The sequence below is a fragment of the Thermothielavioides terrestris genome, chromosome 4 (genome assembly GCF_000226115.1).
Source record: "Thermothielavioides terrestris NRRL 8126 chromosome 4, complete sequence".
NCBI classification, from domain to species: domain Eukaryota; kingdom Fungi; phylum Ascomycota; class Sordariomycetes; order Sordariales; family Chaetomiaceae; genus Thermothielavioides; species Thermothielavioides terrestris.
The window spans coordinates 4,280,299-4,298,393 of record NC_016460.1 but is presented as its reverse complement, the minus strand read 5'-3'; the positions used below and the strand labels follow the sequence as shown (position 1 = coordinate 4,298,393).

Below are 18,095 nucleotides of genomic sequence, written 5' to 3'. Positions count from 1 at the left end.
TGAAGGACAATAGACGGACAAAGACTAAGTGAGATATAGCTAATAGAGATATTACCGGCGAGTAGAAGGCCGATATAACAATAGGTATTAGGAAGGAAATATAGCTAAACGCCGGTGAAACTATTGGAGGTAGTAGCTTCTACGTCCTCCCCCCCCTTCTAGAACATATATCCCTATATATTTAGAGGGCTAGTGTTAAAAACTAGGTGGCTTTCTATAAGGGATTTTGACAATAAGCTCCTAACAAGGTCGCTCCTTCCTTACCCCCTTTATAGTCGAGCGAGTCTAGCTAGTCTAAGGCGCTACGGTACAACTAGAGGTTTCTTCCTTAAGGACCTCTTCCTCTACTATAATCGTAGTGTCCTTTACAACTGTTTATACAGTTTCCTCCCTCGATAGGCCGTCGCTATAAGCGTAATAAGGATCGCTAAAGCGGTACCGTCAACTAGTTAAGACGCTATACAGTTCACCGCTATAAAGAAGCTTGACTAGTTGGCTACTATTAGAATTCTTAGCTAGTTGATAGGGGTAACAACCTATAGTCCAGTCGCTAATATTCTAGTTGTCTTCGGTAGTACTAGACCCCTCTTCGCTATCCTTATAGAGCTTTAAGCGACCGTCGAGGTAGTAGCATTCTCTCTAGAAGTGTCTAGTATACGTTTCCCTATCGTAGTACACTAAGGTAGCTAAGCCTTAGCTAGCGCTAGGGTTAGGATCAGCTCCTCTACCGTTCTACACCTCACTATAGCGACTGTTATAGCGATACTCGTCGTCGCTATACCCCTTTAAGCAGAGGAATAGGTTCGTACTATCCGCTTTTAGCTAGACGTTATCTAGCTTAAAGAACTTCTTTATATAGTTTAGAGGATATAGCGTCTAGATAGGTATATCGTCCAAAGTCTCTAGGAAGTAAATGTCCTAGTCTTTGATTATCCGAATATAGAATAGGCTAAACTAGTGATACTCTAGCTTCTAGACTAAGCTTATATCTAGTTGCCGAATATTGTTGTAGACGAAGACGAGATCGCCAACAGATATTATTACGTTTTCTAGGCGAAATTTATATTTATAGGCCTTATTATAGCGTTCAGCTAGCTTTTTATAAGCTATAGCAACCTATTTGGCGGCAATCTCGCAATTATACTTAGCTTCCTAGAGGATATAAGTATAGAGGGCAATGAGCTTCGTATAGCGTCTAGCAGGATCCTCTCCCTTTGTTTAGGTATAGACAGAGTCCTAAGTAAGAATTCGCTAGGTAGGGACATTAAACTCGACTAGACTAATAGGCTTATAGTTATAGGTAAGAAAGAAGAGAGACATTCTATAAAAGCCCCTAATAGTTGTATAATCTATATACAAAATATATAGAAGGAGCTCCTTCTACCTCTTTCCTATACTATTAGTTATTTTTATAAATAAAGTAGTAATCAGGATATAGCTAGCCTTATTTACTCCGTTTATATACGAATTGTATAGTGAGATAATGACTCTCTTGATCTATAGTTTATAGAGGATCTCTTTAACTTCGCCCTTGAACTTAGAGCCTCTATCGACAACTATAACAATAGAGTAGCCCTAGCGACAAAGGATATACTGTATAATAAAGGACTTAATAGCCTTAGAGGACTTGTTCAACAGGATCTTAGCCTCGACGTATCCTATAAAATCGTTATAAGCTTCGACAAGGAAACACTTCTTCTCCCTATAGCTAGACGGTATATATTAGATATCGAGGTGCTATTTAGCAAAAGGAAAAGGCGGAGGCGCTATCCAACCTACCGCTTCCTCAAACCTCTAGGCATCGTACGCTTAACATAGTGTATAAGCCTAAATCTACTCTACAATATCTTCGTATATCCTATGCCAATAGTAGTAGTTCGTTACTCGTCGGTATATCGCCTCTCTCCTATAATAGCCAACCTCGCTATAGTACTAGTCGAAGATTAGACGCCTCTCTTTAAGAATATCAACAATGTACCTATAGCACTATATATAATTCGTACTTTGGAAGAAAAGGTAACGATCCTCGACAAAGTATTTTAACGCTTCCCTTTTAAGTTAACGTCGCTTCTAGTATAGACTGTAGCTAGGCGGAGCTTCTATCGTCGATAGGAAATAGGCAATATCCTAGGAGCACTAGGAGTAACTATCCTAAAGGCGGATAGGTTCTAGTCTCCCCTTTAGATACGAAGTCTCTTCGTTTATATAGTTGACAAAGATTTAGGTATCGACCTAGTCGTCGATGTCCTCTTCCAACTCCTTCTCTATATAGTCAGAGGGCCTAGGCGGCTTGCAGGACAATACGTCGGCTACAACGTTCTTAGGGCCTAGGATGTACTTGACCTCGAAGTCGAATAGGCGGATCTAAGTAATCTAGTGTATTATAAGAGTACCTAGAACATCGCTTATAGTACTATTGAGCTAATAGACTAGGACTAAAGTATTAGTCTCTATAATGAAATATATACTAAAAAGGTAGTAGCGAAAACGCTTTAGGAAGAAGAGTAGCCCCCTTAGCTCCCTTTTTATAGTATTATACTGCTTCTCTACCTCTAACTAGATACTACTCTCAAACCTATATAGGTATCTCTTACTATTAGGACCAACCTACTCGAGTATACCTCCTTAGCCAAGGATATTAGCATCGTAAACTAGGAAGATTATACTATACCGCGGATCGCTATAGACAAACGTCGTAAAGACTAGAGTAGTAGTAATTTTCTCCTTTAGCTTGTCTATCGCCTTCTACTTAGTAGGCCTCTAAGTCTATTTAATATCCTTCTTTATTAGAGTATAAAGAGGAATCACGATAATCGTAAAGCCTTTGATCTAGATCTAGTAGTATCCAACTATTCCAACGAAGGTATATACCTCCTTAACGTTAGAACAGGTCTTCTACTCCTTTATCTTAATTACCTTTGCTTCCTTAGGAAAGCGCCTATCAAGTATATAAAGATAACCAAGTAAGATCACTTTCGGCTACGTCTACTTCGACTTTATTATAGCGATAGTTGTACCTACTAGCTCTATATTTAGCAACATTATATCGATGTTCTTAAGATGCTTGACAACAAATTTATAACGTCCCCCTCTGTCTAGATGACTATTATAATCAGATCGAGGGCCTTTCACTACGATGTCGTCTAGGTAGACTCGATAGACATCTAGGATAAGGTTACTAAAGATCGTTGTTATAGCCTGCTAGAACTAGGCAATAGAATTTATACCCTCTATCGGTAGCGTATATATATAGAAGAGACTAATTGGTGTCGAAAAGGTCGTTAAATCACGGCTCTACTTATCGAGATTGACCTAGTTGTAACTAGAGAAAAGATCTAGAAGAGACATTAGCTTATAGCTATCGAAGTCCTTACTAAATTCCTCTATAGTAGGTAGGACAAAAGTGTCGTAGATCGTTATAGTATTGGCCTTTTAAGTATCATTAATAAGCTATAATCTACTATCCTTCTTAAGAACGAGGAACTAGTTATTATAATAGCTTATATAGCTATACTCAATAATCTTATATATCTACCTCTCTTTAAGTAGATCAATGACCTTTTATATTAGTAGTTTCAGAATTGGAATAGACTTACTTTGCTAGGCCTTATATAGGATAGTCTTAATATACTAGGGCAAGACAATATCCTTATAGATATACCTATACTCAGTGAAATCCTATATAAGCGTAGCTTTTTAGTTTTATAAGATCTTAGCGAACATCTCCTTTTCTAGCTTATTGAAGAACCTATCTATAGTAGCGAATATCGCTTAAAGACGCTTCTCAATAAGCCTCGAGCCTAGCTTAAGATCCGAGAAACGGGGGACTACGAGATCGTCCTATTCCTTTTTAAACTATATCTTTGCTTTAGCCTTTGTAAACTACTTTTCTCACTATAACAGGTCTCCCTCCAATATAGAGCTATCTAATAATACTAAATCGACTAGTTGAACCTTGTTTATAATATTCTTCTAAAGTGTAAACGTCTTTAAAGTACGTCTAACCTTATACTCGAATCCCCACCTTAGCCTCTAGTTAGAAAAGGGGCTTCCGACTAAGGTCCCCCTCTTCCCTTTTAAATAAGACAACAATTCGATCTTTGTCTATCTAGACAAAGAAGATAAAGAATAAGAACGTATAATATAAAAAAAAGTGCTAAAGAGTAGTATATAGGACTTCTATAAAACGAAATAAAAAACTACTTTACTCGTATTATCGTTAAAGAAACTAAAGGTAGTCTCGCCTTCCTTTATCTCTACCTAGTCAAAGATTCTTTTAGAACTCTTTGTCAATCTCTAGAATTGTTCCTAAATAGCTAGTTACATTAAAGATAGTAGACGGCTCTACTAAACAATCTTTTTAGAGACAATATACGCTTGGACTATCTTTCCTTCTATAAGTAGATTAGCAATGATTAGATTATCGTTATAGTAATCGAAGGTTAGAGCGGTATCCTTAATAAACGGTATACCAAGGATTGCTTTGTACCTACTAGCGGTGTCCTTGGTTACAAAGAAGTGAAGGTTGATGCCGACTCCGCCTAGGTAAAGAGCGACCTAGGTCTCCCTAAGGAACAGTGCTAAGCTATAAAGACCCTTTGAAACAACCTTAGTAGGCTAGTATAGTAGCGTATATTTCTCAACGACGTTTATCGAGATATAGTTGTACTTTAAACTAGAGTTGATTAGAGCGAGATACTTATTATAATAACCTTTCTTAAACTAGATATATAAAGTGGACAACGACTATACTCTTATTATTATACTGAGTTCTATATACTCTAAGACTGAAAGTATCGAGATAGATTTCTAGAGTAGGGTATAGATACGATCGTCAACGTCTCTAGGTAGACCCTTACGAATCTAGCGCTCTTAGAGGCTTCCTATATAGATACCCTATATACTATCTTTAGTAATTTCGAAGATTACTAGAACCGTCTTAGTCTAGCTAGAGCAAAGGCCACTAAATGTATTTATATTAGTATATAGAGCCTATATACGGACCTCTATATCTTTCGGTATAGTGGCTAGCCTATTAGGCTTAAGGACACTAGACCCTTTATAGTCGATAACTTCGATATTAGTAGAAATGCTCTATAGATATATGATTAGAGTATCCTTATACTTAGGCGAGATACGGACTAAGTTGTTAAAGGTTAGACCAATTTTCGCTTTTATTGCAGTATAGATCGTATCCTTTATATATAGAGGCAACGTAGCAACCTTCGGTATAGGTGGCTTAGACTATAGCTCTTCTTTCTTTATATAATTCGCTATAGCTAGGTTTTTGAGGATAGTTATACGAGGAGGCTCCGCTAGAGGCATAGAAGTATCGCCTATCTAGATATTGTCTTTCCTTTCGTCTTTAGTAAACCGACGTTTAATAGGCAGTATACCCTAAAGTATAGTCTCCGCTTCCTTGTCCACTTCCCCTTTGACTTCCCCCTTAGCTTCCCTCTTAGTCTAGCTAGAGAGAGGAAGAAATAGTCGATGGAATTCGTTAGCCTTTAACGTAGGTCGTAGAACAACCTTCTAAGTCAAGATATAACTTCCCTTTGACGAGACTATGTAAAACGACAACTAATTAGACGCTATATAATGGAAGGTGGAGGTGAGCTTAGGCTCCCCTTTATATATAAGACGATTAATCGTCGTCTAGACGGTCGTAGGCTCCTAATACAGCTTAGGCTACTAGAGGTAGTGCTTATTTAACACTAGGGATATGTCTAGCTTAAATAGGCAACTATTTAGGTACTTATATTCGCAATAGTACGCTTAGTATATAGGGTAGCTGTTATATTATAGGCAATAGGCTATATATATAAGAACGAGCTAGCCGATCTTATCGACCTTTTGTACACTGTCAATATCTGCCTTTATAAGGGTGATCGTCTTAGCTAGTATATAGCCCTTCTTACTCCTATTACCAAGGCAGTAATCTATACCTTTATAATACATTAGACCTATAGCTATAGCTTTTACAGCCTCTATATACTTAAGAACTATATAGTTAGAGTCACTATAGTAGTAGCAATAGCTAAAACTTATAGGTCTACTATAGCTAGGGGGACGACTGTTAATATATAGACTAGTAACGAAGCTAACGTATCTCTCTTATAAGCGACTCTACTACTGCTAGAAATACGTTTAGAGAACCTTGATCTCGTTAGGAGTAGGATCGATTCTACGTAAATAGAGGGCCTTGATCTTCTACTCGAACTACTTAATGATCTTCTACTTCTAGATATATAGACGTTGGAGCTAATTAGCTAGATCGTCGATGTCGTTGGGCGTAGATATAAGAGCTTTCTTCGGCTCCTCTTCTTCCTATTCCTATAGCTTAGGAGTCGTCTTAATAGTAGGCGTAGCTAGAGGCGAGTAGTACTTCTATAGATCGATTTTACGTTCGTAGGTCTTAAGGAAGAGGTCTCCTATGTTGAGACCCTTCTAAAGAGTATCTTGAACGAACTTAAGGAAGTCTACCTACTTCGTAGTATAGATAGAGTCCTTGTCGTCCTTCTTTAGAGTACGTTAGTGGTCTTTAAGAGCTACTTAGATCTATTAATTAAACGTGTACTATATCGTTAGGACGATTATATACTATAGCTCTTTACGAACTTTAGTAGAGGCGATAGTATATATATAGTCAATCAACTCAAAGTGGTTGTAGATAACCTTGTCAACTAGCTAGTATCTCCTTTCGATTAGATTATAAAGGTAACTTCTATTACTATACTATTTAAGATCGTTGCCCTTCTAGCGCTTTAGGAACTTAGCCTTGAAAGTAGCCTAGGTGTCTTAGTCCTTTTTCTCCTAGTGACGGATAACAAGCTAGATCGTAGTATTGTATTAAAGCTCGAACAGATATATATAAGTCTTGTCATTGGTAACCTAATAAGCCTTGTATATCTCTTTGAAGGTCTCGATCTATCGTATAGCATTCTAACTAGAGAAGCGGCCCTAAAGGCTAGCCTTCGCTAGGGTCGGAAAGGTCGTACTAAGCGTAGTAGTAAGAACGTACTTAGCTATCTTCTTTAGAACTTTAGCTTCGGATTGACTAGAAGGTATTACTATAAGTACCTCTGTATAGATAAGCGGAGTAGAGGTATCTAGCGAAGACGGAAAGGGTATCTATACCACTTTGGCCAAGTCTTCTTCGCTTAGTATACCTTAGAAAGGCTATAAGACAAATACGTCCTTGGACTCTCCCTTAGAGGTTAACGTCAAGATTAACGGTATTACAGAGGTCGACGGAATTCCTAGAGCTTCTATAGATAGTATATATATATATCGCTAGAGTCTAGTTATTAGGCGCTTAGCTATTGTCTTTGAGAAAGGCAACGACTATATCGATAGACTATAAAAAGACTGATATATACACTTCTATAGGAATATCGACTCCTTCGACGTCTGTCTAGAGGAAGAAAACCTCTTAAGTAGCTAGGTTCCTTCGGAATATATAGTCTAAAGGCCTCGAAGGATAACTATAGGTTCTTTATAGATTACCTAGATATCCCTAGCAACCAATATACTAAACCCAACTAGCGTAATAGTGGTAAGAGTATAGCTCTTAAGAAGAAAAGCAAACGTCTATACTAAAACCTTATATCTAATATAAAACAATGCTAGATATACTATTAAAAGGAGCTAAATATCGTAAAGGTATAGTCCTAAGCTTAAAAGCTTATAAATAGCCACTACATTTAACCACTTTTATAACTAGTTCAACTAGACCAGAGAAGAAAATGACGATCAATAAAAATTCTACCCTTGTCTCTACTTAGGAGGATAGAACTATCGTCTTTCGATTAGGTTAGCGTTTTACAACCGCTATATCGATAATAACGAAGCCTCAACAGATCTTCGAAGTGTTAAGGATAATGGGATATCTTTTCGATGCTTTATACCGTCTAGGCAAAGGAAGGTCTCCTAGGACAAGGTCTCAATAGACCCCTAGAACACATATGCCTCAATAGGCCTCTACGCCTCCTAGAGATACCGGTATCGGTATACTAGAGCCTCAATAGGTCGGCTATATCGTCGTTATATAGCCATCAATATAGTATCGTATAGTTCTACGATCTCGGAAAACTTCGTAGTCCATGCTATCTCGTTTAGACATAGAGCTAAGCTCCTCCTCGATTAAGCCCCCATTTAAAATAGTGTAAAACCTCTATACCAACCTACCCCACTATACCTAGAACCAGGTATATAAGACAGCTTCCAAAGGAATATAGTGTCCCTCTAGACGGATAAAGATAGTGTATATCGAATAGTAGGAAGGCTATTTTCCGAGAGGAAGATATATAGCTCAGATACGTCTAGTAGGATATAGCGGAAATATAAGAAAGGACAATAAGAATACGGTCAGAGCTCAATAGCTCGAATGCCTATCGTCTAGACAGAGGTAGAACAATAGAAGGAGAGGCTCAATAGCCTTCCTAGAAGAAGAGGGACCACCAACGTGGTATCAACGAACGTGTATTGACAACTGCTTAATATCTTGCTTCCTAATGAAGAAGATGGGCTTAGCCCACTTAAATATATACGACTAGAGGGTCAGACCTCCCCTGGCAATGAATGCAACGCTCTAAGATAAACAGAAAAACAGAAAAACTGGGTCCCCCATGTCCAGGTAGTCCATCACCCCAATTCACTACGTCTAGAAGTAGCAAATGCTCTATCGGCGGGAAGGTAGTTGAACTATAACGTACTAGCCTTGTGGCGTTCTATAGACAAGTGTACGATGTTCTATTCAACTACCTTAAGGAAAGGAAAAGGAGAAGTATAGGCTACGGTCCTTGTATACAGAGTTTTCAGGGGCTCGCGAAGTAGGTTCGGGCCGACGTTATTCCGGGCGCGAGGTGGGCCTACCACGGGTCCGCCCTGGGGCCGCCGTGGATCCTAGGCGCAGCCCTACATACCTAGCCTAGGTATAGCCCGGTCCATAATATGCTCTACTCCTAGTTTAAAAACTACTTTCGCTAGTAGAAGCTAACCTTCTACTAAGTACTAATAGCGGATCTATACCCTAACTAGTCTAGGATCTTTATATATAACTATAGAGTATACCCCTTAGATAAGGAGTATAAAGCTAGATATTAGAAGAGAGAATTCAAAGTATAGCTATATAGACAAATTAGATACCTAGTTAGATATAGAGTATCTAATATTTACTATATCTAGGTGCCTAAGCTTAACAAGGTCATTGTAATAAGGAACGTAATGTTCGATAAGAGGACCTTTTATTATCTAGGTAAGGAAGAGCTTCTAGTTTAGGAAGTTACTATTATTAAAGAGGTAGTAGAGCACTTAGACGAAGGGGTTAAAGAGACCTAGGACGCTAAATCAATTCTTTAAACGCTCTATAAACTTAAGTATAAAGGACCAACGTTTAAGTCTATTACTATTATAATTCCTAAGTATAAAAGTATATTACTAAGTTAAAACTTAGAGGTAGAGGAAGTATATATATAGGGTAGACTCTTAACCTCTAAGATATTATTAGAACTATAGGCTAAGCTATAGAAAGAGCTTGTAGATAGAGGTAATAATAGAAATAGGGGTCTAGTCAATAATTCTAATGCTCTTCTAGAGACTAGTAGAGTACTTAGGGATCTTAGGCTAGCTATAGCTATCCTATAAGGCGCTACTCCTAGGAGCGAATATAGGGCTTCTTTGCCTATAGAGCCCCTAGCTTTATAAAGCAAATATAAGGAGGCGTCTTCGCCTATAGAGCCTATAGCTCTATAAAGTAAGGAAAAGGATATATTCTATAATACAATAGAATATATAGTAGAGTAAAATACTTAGCTTATAAAGCCTAAAGCTCTATAAATATAACCTTTAATTAATAAGCTAGGAACGAATATATTAAAACTACAATATAAGACTAGGGAATATCTTATATCTATAAAGAGGAGTATATAGATTTAGAAGCCTTCTATAAAAGCGTATAAAAATATAGCTCTAGATATAGCTTTAGAATATATATATATTTTCTTTATTAGGTCGTTAGAAATATAGGAGAACCTAGGGCTAAGGTTCTAGACTAATTACCTAGATCCTACTCTCTAGAAATACTACGAAGGTAATAAAATGCTCTTCCCTATATTTTAGAAAGGTATTAAGACGCTTTTCCTAAAGTGAATTTAGACCCTATATATAGTATTTACTACTACTACTAGCTAGATGCCAATGATATATTATAATACTAAGCTCCCTCTTTTCCTAAAGAGCTAGAGAGACTTAGAGAACTACTTGTATAGGAAGGAGTTTAAAGCGGCTATATATAAAGAGATCTATAATCTTATAAGCAAGGGAATATAGCAAGAGATTAAGCGAGAGTATATAAAAACGAGGCCTCTACCCCTAAAATAGGTATTCAACTATAAGCTCGATAAGGATAGCAACCTTAAGAAGTATAAAGCGTATATCTATATATAAAGCGATCTATAAGATATTACTAACATTGTAAATATATATATAGCTACTTTCGCTATATACTCTTTTTATACTGTTATAGCGCTTATAGTATACTTCGACCTTAAGGTAAAGTAGTTTAATGTTAAATAGGCGTTTTTAAATGTAAAGAGGCTAGATATAGAGTAGGTGACTTATAAGCTTCTAAAGGGATTTAAGAAACTAAAGATCTATATAGAGCTCCTAAAGGCTCTCTATAGGCTAAAGGACTTATTGCTCCTATAGTATAATAAGTTCTATAGTGCTCTTAAGGAGCTTAGTATATAGCCCTCTATAGAAGAACCTTGCTTATTCCTCGACTTTGAGAAAAAGATAATCCTTATCTTCTATATTGATGACTTCTTAGTAGTTTACTATTAAGATAATGTAGTAGCTATAGAGTATATTATAAAGGGTATTAAAGCGAAGTATAAGGTATATAAGTAGAGCGATATTAAATACTTCTTTAGGATTAGGGTTATCTATAACTATAGAGTATATAAAATCTAGCTTATATATAACTAGTATATTAAGAAGATTATAAAGAAGTATAGTCTCTTTAATATTGTAAACGCTCTAGCTATTCCTCTCTTTATAAAGGAGCTTTGTAAGTTCAAAGGAGAGGTGACCCCTAAGTAGGTTAAACTATACTAAGAGCTTATAGGCTTAATCCTCTACTCTATAGTTATAATCTAGCCTAACGTTGTATTTATAGCTATAAAGCTCTCTTAATTCCTAACAAATATAGGACTAGAGTATATTAAAGTAGCGAAATAAGTTATCTAGTACCTATATATTATATACTTCTTTAGTATATAGTATAGGGGTAGAGTTGTTTACTAGGTGCTTTAGATTATATTTAATATATTATATACTAATGATCTAGATATATAATACTCTTTATAGAGCTATATTATAATGCTTTTTAGTAGGTTGATCTCCTAGAAGGCTATATAGCAAGATACTATTACTATATCTTCTACTAAAGTAGAGTTAAAAGCTTTGTCGTTTACTATAGCTAAGATAATTGCTTTAAAGCGTTTATTTAGGGACCTTATATTCGAGACTAGAGAGCTTTAGAAGATCTTCTATAACAACTAGTAGACGATTCGCCTTATAGTAAAAGAGTATATAAGGATTAATACTTGCCTATACTATATAGATATTTATAATATATAGCTTTGTTAAAAGTATTAGAACAAGTAGTTCAATGTACTTTACCTTCTTATAGCGTAGATGCCTATAGACGGTTTAACGAAGTAGCTTTTAAAGTAGAAGTTTAAACACTTCTACGCTCTATTAAACCTTTAAGATATACATTAGATAAGAAAAGAGTAGGGGAGTCAACTATCTTCTTTATAAAAACTATCTACTACTGCTATTCTATACTTTAGCCTTATATATCCTAGTGATTAATAAACTTTGTTATCGCTACCTTTCCCTAAAGCCAAAGGATCTTCGTCTATATCTTTAACCGCTCTACTAGCTCTATTGTCTATATAACGACCTACTCTAGCTTCTAATTATCAACTAGTTTATTGCTCTCTACCTACTTAAAGAGTACCTTCTATACTTTACTCTCTATTAACGTTATAGATATAAAACCAAGGGGGTTATCTAGGGCTCTACCCTAGGCGACTATAGGAACCTCCTACACCTATTTCTATACCTATATCTATTACTAAGGCTACTACTCCTCTAGCTCTACTATCTCTATATCCTACTACTCTCCCTTTTCCTCGACCTTCTAAAGATCGTTTAAAAGTGTATAAAGCATAGAGCAAATCTTTTTTATAGCCTACTTAGCTATTAAATAGAGGATATAAAGTAGTAGATAGTTAGGACTTACCTTCTAGTCGAGATTGTTAATAGCTATAGTTAGAGCTTATACCTTTTCTATAATAGTAGATAAGATTAGCTTATAGCTATAGTTAAAGCGTTTATAGTGCTAGTAATATATACTATAGCTATTATAGTTATAGTAGATTCTATTGTAGAAGCCTATAAGAGTAGTGTATATACAACCTAGATATAGGATTTTACGCTCTATAGTCATTTATAAGGTATAACTAAGGGGTATATTAGAGCGATATAATAGTAAGCTAGAAGGAAGAACGTATAACTCACTCGACTAGGGAACTATAGCGCTAATTAGAAAAAGGTGTAGCAGGCTCTTTAAAAGCGGTATATAGGGTAGTAGGCTCTACTATAAGCTCTTTAGCGCTATTACCCTCCTTTAAAGGAGTAGGCGAAGGTATAGGCGATTCGTCTAAGAAGATATCGAAGTATAGAGGTATAGTAGTCTTATATACTCTAAGGAGCTAGGAATAGTAATAGTAGTAGTAGCTGCTATATATATAAATAAAAGGATATATATAGGAAGAAGGAAGCTTAAGCTCTTATAGGCAAGAATTTATACCTTCCTCTAGATCTAGGCACTCTAATTAGTTAGGACCACACTTTAGAATTTCTTATAGCCTTGTATAACCTACTCCTATATATCCTACTGTTTATAAGGATTTCCTATATTCTAGTTTTTACAGTTGTTCAACTATATATACTTAGGCGCTCTGTTGAACAACTAGGGGGTGTGTCACGTTAGGGGTAAGGGGTTTAGAGCTTAGTATACGCATTGGCCATAGTTTCCCCACTCCTGGATATATATATATCACGCTCTGTTCAGTCTTTAGCTTTCCTTTGTACTAGAACAATGCACTCTCTCTTTGTATTCCGATGCTCTGCTACGATCCTACCGTTGTATCTACACCTTGTAGCTCGCTATAGCGTGTCAACCATCTACCAGGTACCTGACCTGAGTTATCCCTTGCCCACGCATGTACATTGCCAGACCACACCACTGTCTACGGAATAGATGTTTTCGGATTCCTCTGGTGGACACTATTTAGTTGGGACCAAGTTGCAGCACAGGCTGTGCAGGTCTAGATACGGCTTCTCCCTCGTCTGGCCGAGCTGAGGTGATTCAAATGAGGACGACTCAAATCGCTGCTCATGAAGGAGCAAGGGATGCAGAGACTGGCCCGAGGAAACCACTGCGGCCGCGGCATTTCAGCTGTGTCTTCGGTTCGACAAACCGGGCAAACCACCTCACAGATCAGGAAAACCGCCCCGACTTGGCAGCCCGAAGACGGGGAACACAAGCGGTGTGCTACTGTACCCGGTATGCCGCCAAGTCAGAGCCGGATTGGCCCGGAAGGGCACGCCCAGGAAGATCCGACGAACGCTGACATTCATCGACGTGAATGTGAGAGGTGCCGCCATTTCCAATGACACGACCAAGACTCCCCGCCGAGCCTGGTCGCTTGTCGTGAGATCAAGCCGCAGCAAGGGAGCCCTTCGGGATGTCAAGTGAATGCAGGGGTGCGACGGCACTGCTGTGGACCACACGGACGGGTCGGTGAGAACTGGAGAAGTTTCCTTGCCACGGACGGTCGCTGTCCCTGGGGAAATCGCGTTCAAGAGCGAGGTTGCCAGTTATCGAGCTTGCTATTGAAGCCAGGGAGATGGCGTGGAAACTGGCAACTCCGAGCTGGGCATGCAAAAACCCCGGTGGCGCGGAATCTGATCGGCACCGTGCGGTAGTTAGCGGAGTGCCCCGAGCCACTGGGCAGCTGTGCATCGATCGACGGCGTAACGTTAGCAAGTGGGTTGACACGGGGAGAGCCATTTAACCCCTGTGATGTGGCTGCCTTAGCTGTTCAGTCTAACGTCGCCCAAAAACAAATCGCGCCCAGTACGGATTACAGATACTACACGGTATGTATCTTCATATTCATGCAGCACTGGCACATCCTCGCTTGGTACAAGACGCGAATCAAGGCTTGACCGTTCGGTTCTTGGAGGTGATGAGGGACAACATGCAAGTCTTTCATGCGGAAACCTGCATTGGGCCGTTTTTGGGAGGGTAAGATCAGCCGACCGCCGACCGCCAATCGCTGACAGAGCCGAGTTACTGTGTGCGACATTGCTGTTACTGGGACAAGAAAGGAGCCGCCAAAACCGGAGACAGCGGAGAACATGGGAGGAGGACCCGAGCAGAAGCCGATCCTGATCGTCGGCGCCGGCGTCAGCGGCCTGCTGCTGGCGCAGTACCTGCGCAAGGCCGGCGCACCGTTCCGCATCTTCGAGCGGGACGCCGACCTGGCCACGCGCGGGCTTGGCTGGGGGCTGACGCTGCACTGGTCGCTCCCGGCGCTGCGGTCCCTGCTGCCCGAGGACCTGGTCCGCCGCCTGCCCGAGGCCTACGTCGACCGTGCCGCCGTCGAGGAGGGCCGTCCGTCCACATTCCCGTTCTACGACCTCAGCACCGGCGAGCTCAGGGCCAAGACCCCGCCTGCGCCCGAGTCGCAGCGGATCCGCGTGACGCGGGACCGGCTGAGGCGGGTATTGGCGACGGGGCTTGATATCGAGGCATGTGGTCGCACCTCCCGTTGTTTGACTCCCCCCACCCGCCTCCGGCCACGCTGACCACGGTTTTTCACCCTCTGCGCCTCCCAGTGGGAGAAAGCAGCGAACAATGTGCAAACCGGCCCGGATGGGACCGTGACAGTCACTTTCGACGACGGCACCGTCTGCGAGGGCAGTCTGGTGGTGGCCTGCGACGGCGCTGGCTCTCGCATCCGCGGCGCGCTGTTGCCGGACCAGCAGAGGCACCAGATCCCCGTGAGGGTGATGGGCGTCAAAGTCGACTACGCGCCCGACGAGATTGAGCCGATGAGGAAGCTGGACCCCTTCTTCCTGCAGGGCACCGCGTCCCAGAACGACTCCTACGTGTACTTCAGCAGTGCGTTCGCCTCCTCGTATGTCCATCTTCAGGGGGCGCGTGCAAACTGATGCCGGTCTCCGCAGTCCTCGACGCGCCGGGCAACTCCCCCGAAGGCAACGGCGGCAAGTACACCTGCCAGCTGGTGGTCTCGTGGCCGATCCGCGACGGCTTCTTCAACCACCGCTCGCCCATCCCGTTCCCGGAAACCGACGCGGGCGGGATCGAGCTGATGAAGAAGTTCGCCGACACCTGGGCCGAGCCGTTCCGGACGCTGGCGCACCGCATCCCAGACGACACCCCGGTCAAATACCTCACCCTGCACGACTGGCCACCGCCGAAAGGCCTGCGTACCACCGGCCACGTGGCCCTGGTCGGCGATGCCCTGCACCCCATGGCGATGTGTACGTTTTGTCTCTCTTGGCCGACGAGCCCCCTCCCCCCCCCCCCCCACGGCACCTAAATCCTTTCTTCTAAATCCTCGACAACAGACCGCGGCGAGGGCGCAAACCACGCCATCCTCGACGTCCTCGACCTAGCCGAGCTTGTCATCGAGCCCCAGCTGCTCCGCACCGGCGAGCATCCCACCGCCACCAGCGACGACGGCGGCGACGACCCTCTCCGCACCGCGCTGGACCGCTACGAGGACAGGGCCGTGGCGCGGGCCCGCCCGGCCGTGCTGGCGTCGCGGCAGGCCTGCCTGGACGCCCACCGGTGGAGCAGAATCACCGAGGCGAGCCCGCTGCTGAGCCGCCGGGCGATGCACCTGGTGTTTGAGGAGAGTGATTTGAGTGAGCCTTAGCTGGGGGAGGTGGGACAGTGTATCATTTATTGATAACGTACTCGAACGCATCAAGCGCCTCATCAATTGTCAACCTTTGCCTCCTCCCCCTCGCTGAACCAGTACGCAAAAGAGCTCAGACGCGGCCGCATGATGATGGTATACTCCACGGACTGCACCATACAGTCCAGCAGCCTGTCTTTGGTTGGAGCAGGGCTTAAGGTGGCTGCCCCCGTCCATGGGGTTGCTTGCGTCGGTTGTCGCCCACCCGTTCGGGGTGGAGCTCCCGGATGGCGGTCCTCATCACCTGGGCGATGGCCGGGGGTTCTTCCCTGCGTCAGCCGCACGCTGCTGGTGGAGAGCAGGTTCTTGAAGACGGCGGTCTGTCGCCGGCGGTCTGTCAGCGCTCAACCAGGTTCAGGTTTGTCCGGACGGTGCTGCCCGAAGTCGGCCTGGCGTGGTACCCAAAACCGTGGTTATGGTCAACCCGTTTCTGCACTGTCCAGAAGTTGGAACACAAGGGTGTTCTTGACAAGACACTCCTCGGAATCAGAGCATCCCAGGGCCTGTTTCGCGAGCTCCTTGTTTCCATCTCTGTACATGCTGGCCATGATTTGGGCAGCAGCGGTGCACGACATCTCCAGGGGTGTACTTGGACTGGGTGACGCCGACGCCGTCGCCGGTACGTTCCATGGAGACGGCCCTCCCTCGTTTCCCTGCACATCTTCCCCATTGGCGGGAGAACACCGGTTTGTAGTAGGCCCGCAGCATGTTTGCCGCATGCTTGCATCCGCAGCAACAGCAAGCGTGTCCAGCGCGGACGCCGATGCGCCGGTGTGCCAGTCGCGGTCCAGGTGCAACCAACGCGAGTCCGTCGCGAGAGGCAGCGGGCCTGCGTTGGACGTTTGCGGCGTCAGGGTCGGCATCGGCAAGTTCCCCGACTCCCGATCATCGAAGGAGGCCAGGTAGTGGTCGACTTGCGCGGCCGAGACCCCGCAGGAGGCGAGGAGGGACCGGAGCCGAGCATTCTCGAGCGCAACCTTGCGGGCTGCTTGGCGCATCTCTAGAGTAGCCTGGACTCCCTGCTGCTCATACTCGCGGATTTTGGCTTTCAGTTCGTTGACGAACTCGCGGTGGCGGGCTCTAGACCGCCGCTGGTTGTTGCGTATCCTCGCTGCTGCGTCGGAAGGATCTGCTGAGGGGGCCTGCCGCTTCTAAAGCGCCACAAACAAAATTAGCGGAATGTCACATAGAGAATGATGAAGAGGCAAAATCAGCAATCTGCAGACCTCACCTTCTCTCTCATTGTCATCGGTGCAGGGAGCATATGGACCGGAGCTGTTTGAGTTTGCGTAAGAGGAAGCCAAACCTCTCGTGCACCGGCGCTCTGTCATTGAAATTCCTTATCGTAAGTTTAACCTTATCGGATCTCCACTCTTACCGAAGCAAGGAGCCGACATGGTTGGCCAGCAAAACCCCAGTCAAGTCGGGAGCCAATCATACAGGGGCAGTGACATAACTTCCAGGTTTATCTACAGCACAAAGAGACGGCGCCGACGAAAGATACAACAAGCCAGCCCATCCCGTTGGCATGGATTCAATTGCACCATTAGTGGTGGAGCAGACCGCCTAAATTCACTCTCTTCTTCTAATGGCAGTTCTTTGCCACTCGCTGCTTCCATCTAACTGGCCTGGCTGCAATGAGTGTGTTCTGCAGGAGCGGCCAAACGCTGCGTCGCCGTGTTTCAAAGAGGAGACCAACGAAGCAGATGGCAGCTGGCCCGCTAAAAGAACACAGATCGATGTCAGAACTCATTACCAGCTTGCCTTGCCCCCGCTGGTGTTTGAGGGCAAGCGTGTCGGAACTGTATGTACTCTGCATGCCGGAACCCGCTCCGTGGAAGGACAAACCTGTTGGACCACTGAGCTAAAAACTTTGGTTGCCCCATTTGTTGTTTTTGGGACTTAGCTCAGTGCCGTTATATTCTGACAAAACCTTGCTGCCCAAGTTCTTACACTGAGTCGAGATGATGTGGCATTGAAGATGTGCATCTGGACATGGCATGCAACAGC

At 42.8% G+C, this 18,095-nt stretch overlaps 2 protein-coding genes across 2 annotated transcripts; one reads left to right on the top strand and one right to left on the bottom strand.

Annotated features, from left to right (window-relative positions):
• Nucleotides 1-14,122: 14,122 nt before the first annotated feature.
• THITE_2120406 (uncharacterized protein) lies at nt 14,123-16,274 on the top strand. The gene is made up of 5 exons (XM_003656001.1): nt 14,123-14,235; nt 14,429-14,889; nt 14,977-15,262; nt 15,328-15,645; nt 15,733-16,274. Exons 2-5 carry the CDS (start codon nt 14,497-14,499, stop codon nt 16,041-16,043), a joined length of 1,308 nt encoding a protein of 435 aa, XP_003656049.1. The 5' UTR covers nt 14,123-14,235; nt 14,429-14,496; the 3' UTR covers nt 16,044-16,274.
• Nucleotides 16,275-16,504: 230 nt separating this feature from the next.
• On the bottom strand, nt 16,505-17,334 carry THITE_2146661 (uncharacterized protein; the record flags this gene model as incomplete). The annotated part of the gene is made up of 2 exons (XM_003656000.1): nt 16,505-17,236; nt 17,317-17,334. 2 exons carry the CDS (start codon nt 17,332-17,334, stop codon nt 16,505-16,507), a joined length of 750 nt encoding a protein of 249 aa, XP_003656048.1.
• Nucleotides 17,335-18,095: the final 761 nt, after the last annotated feature.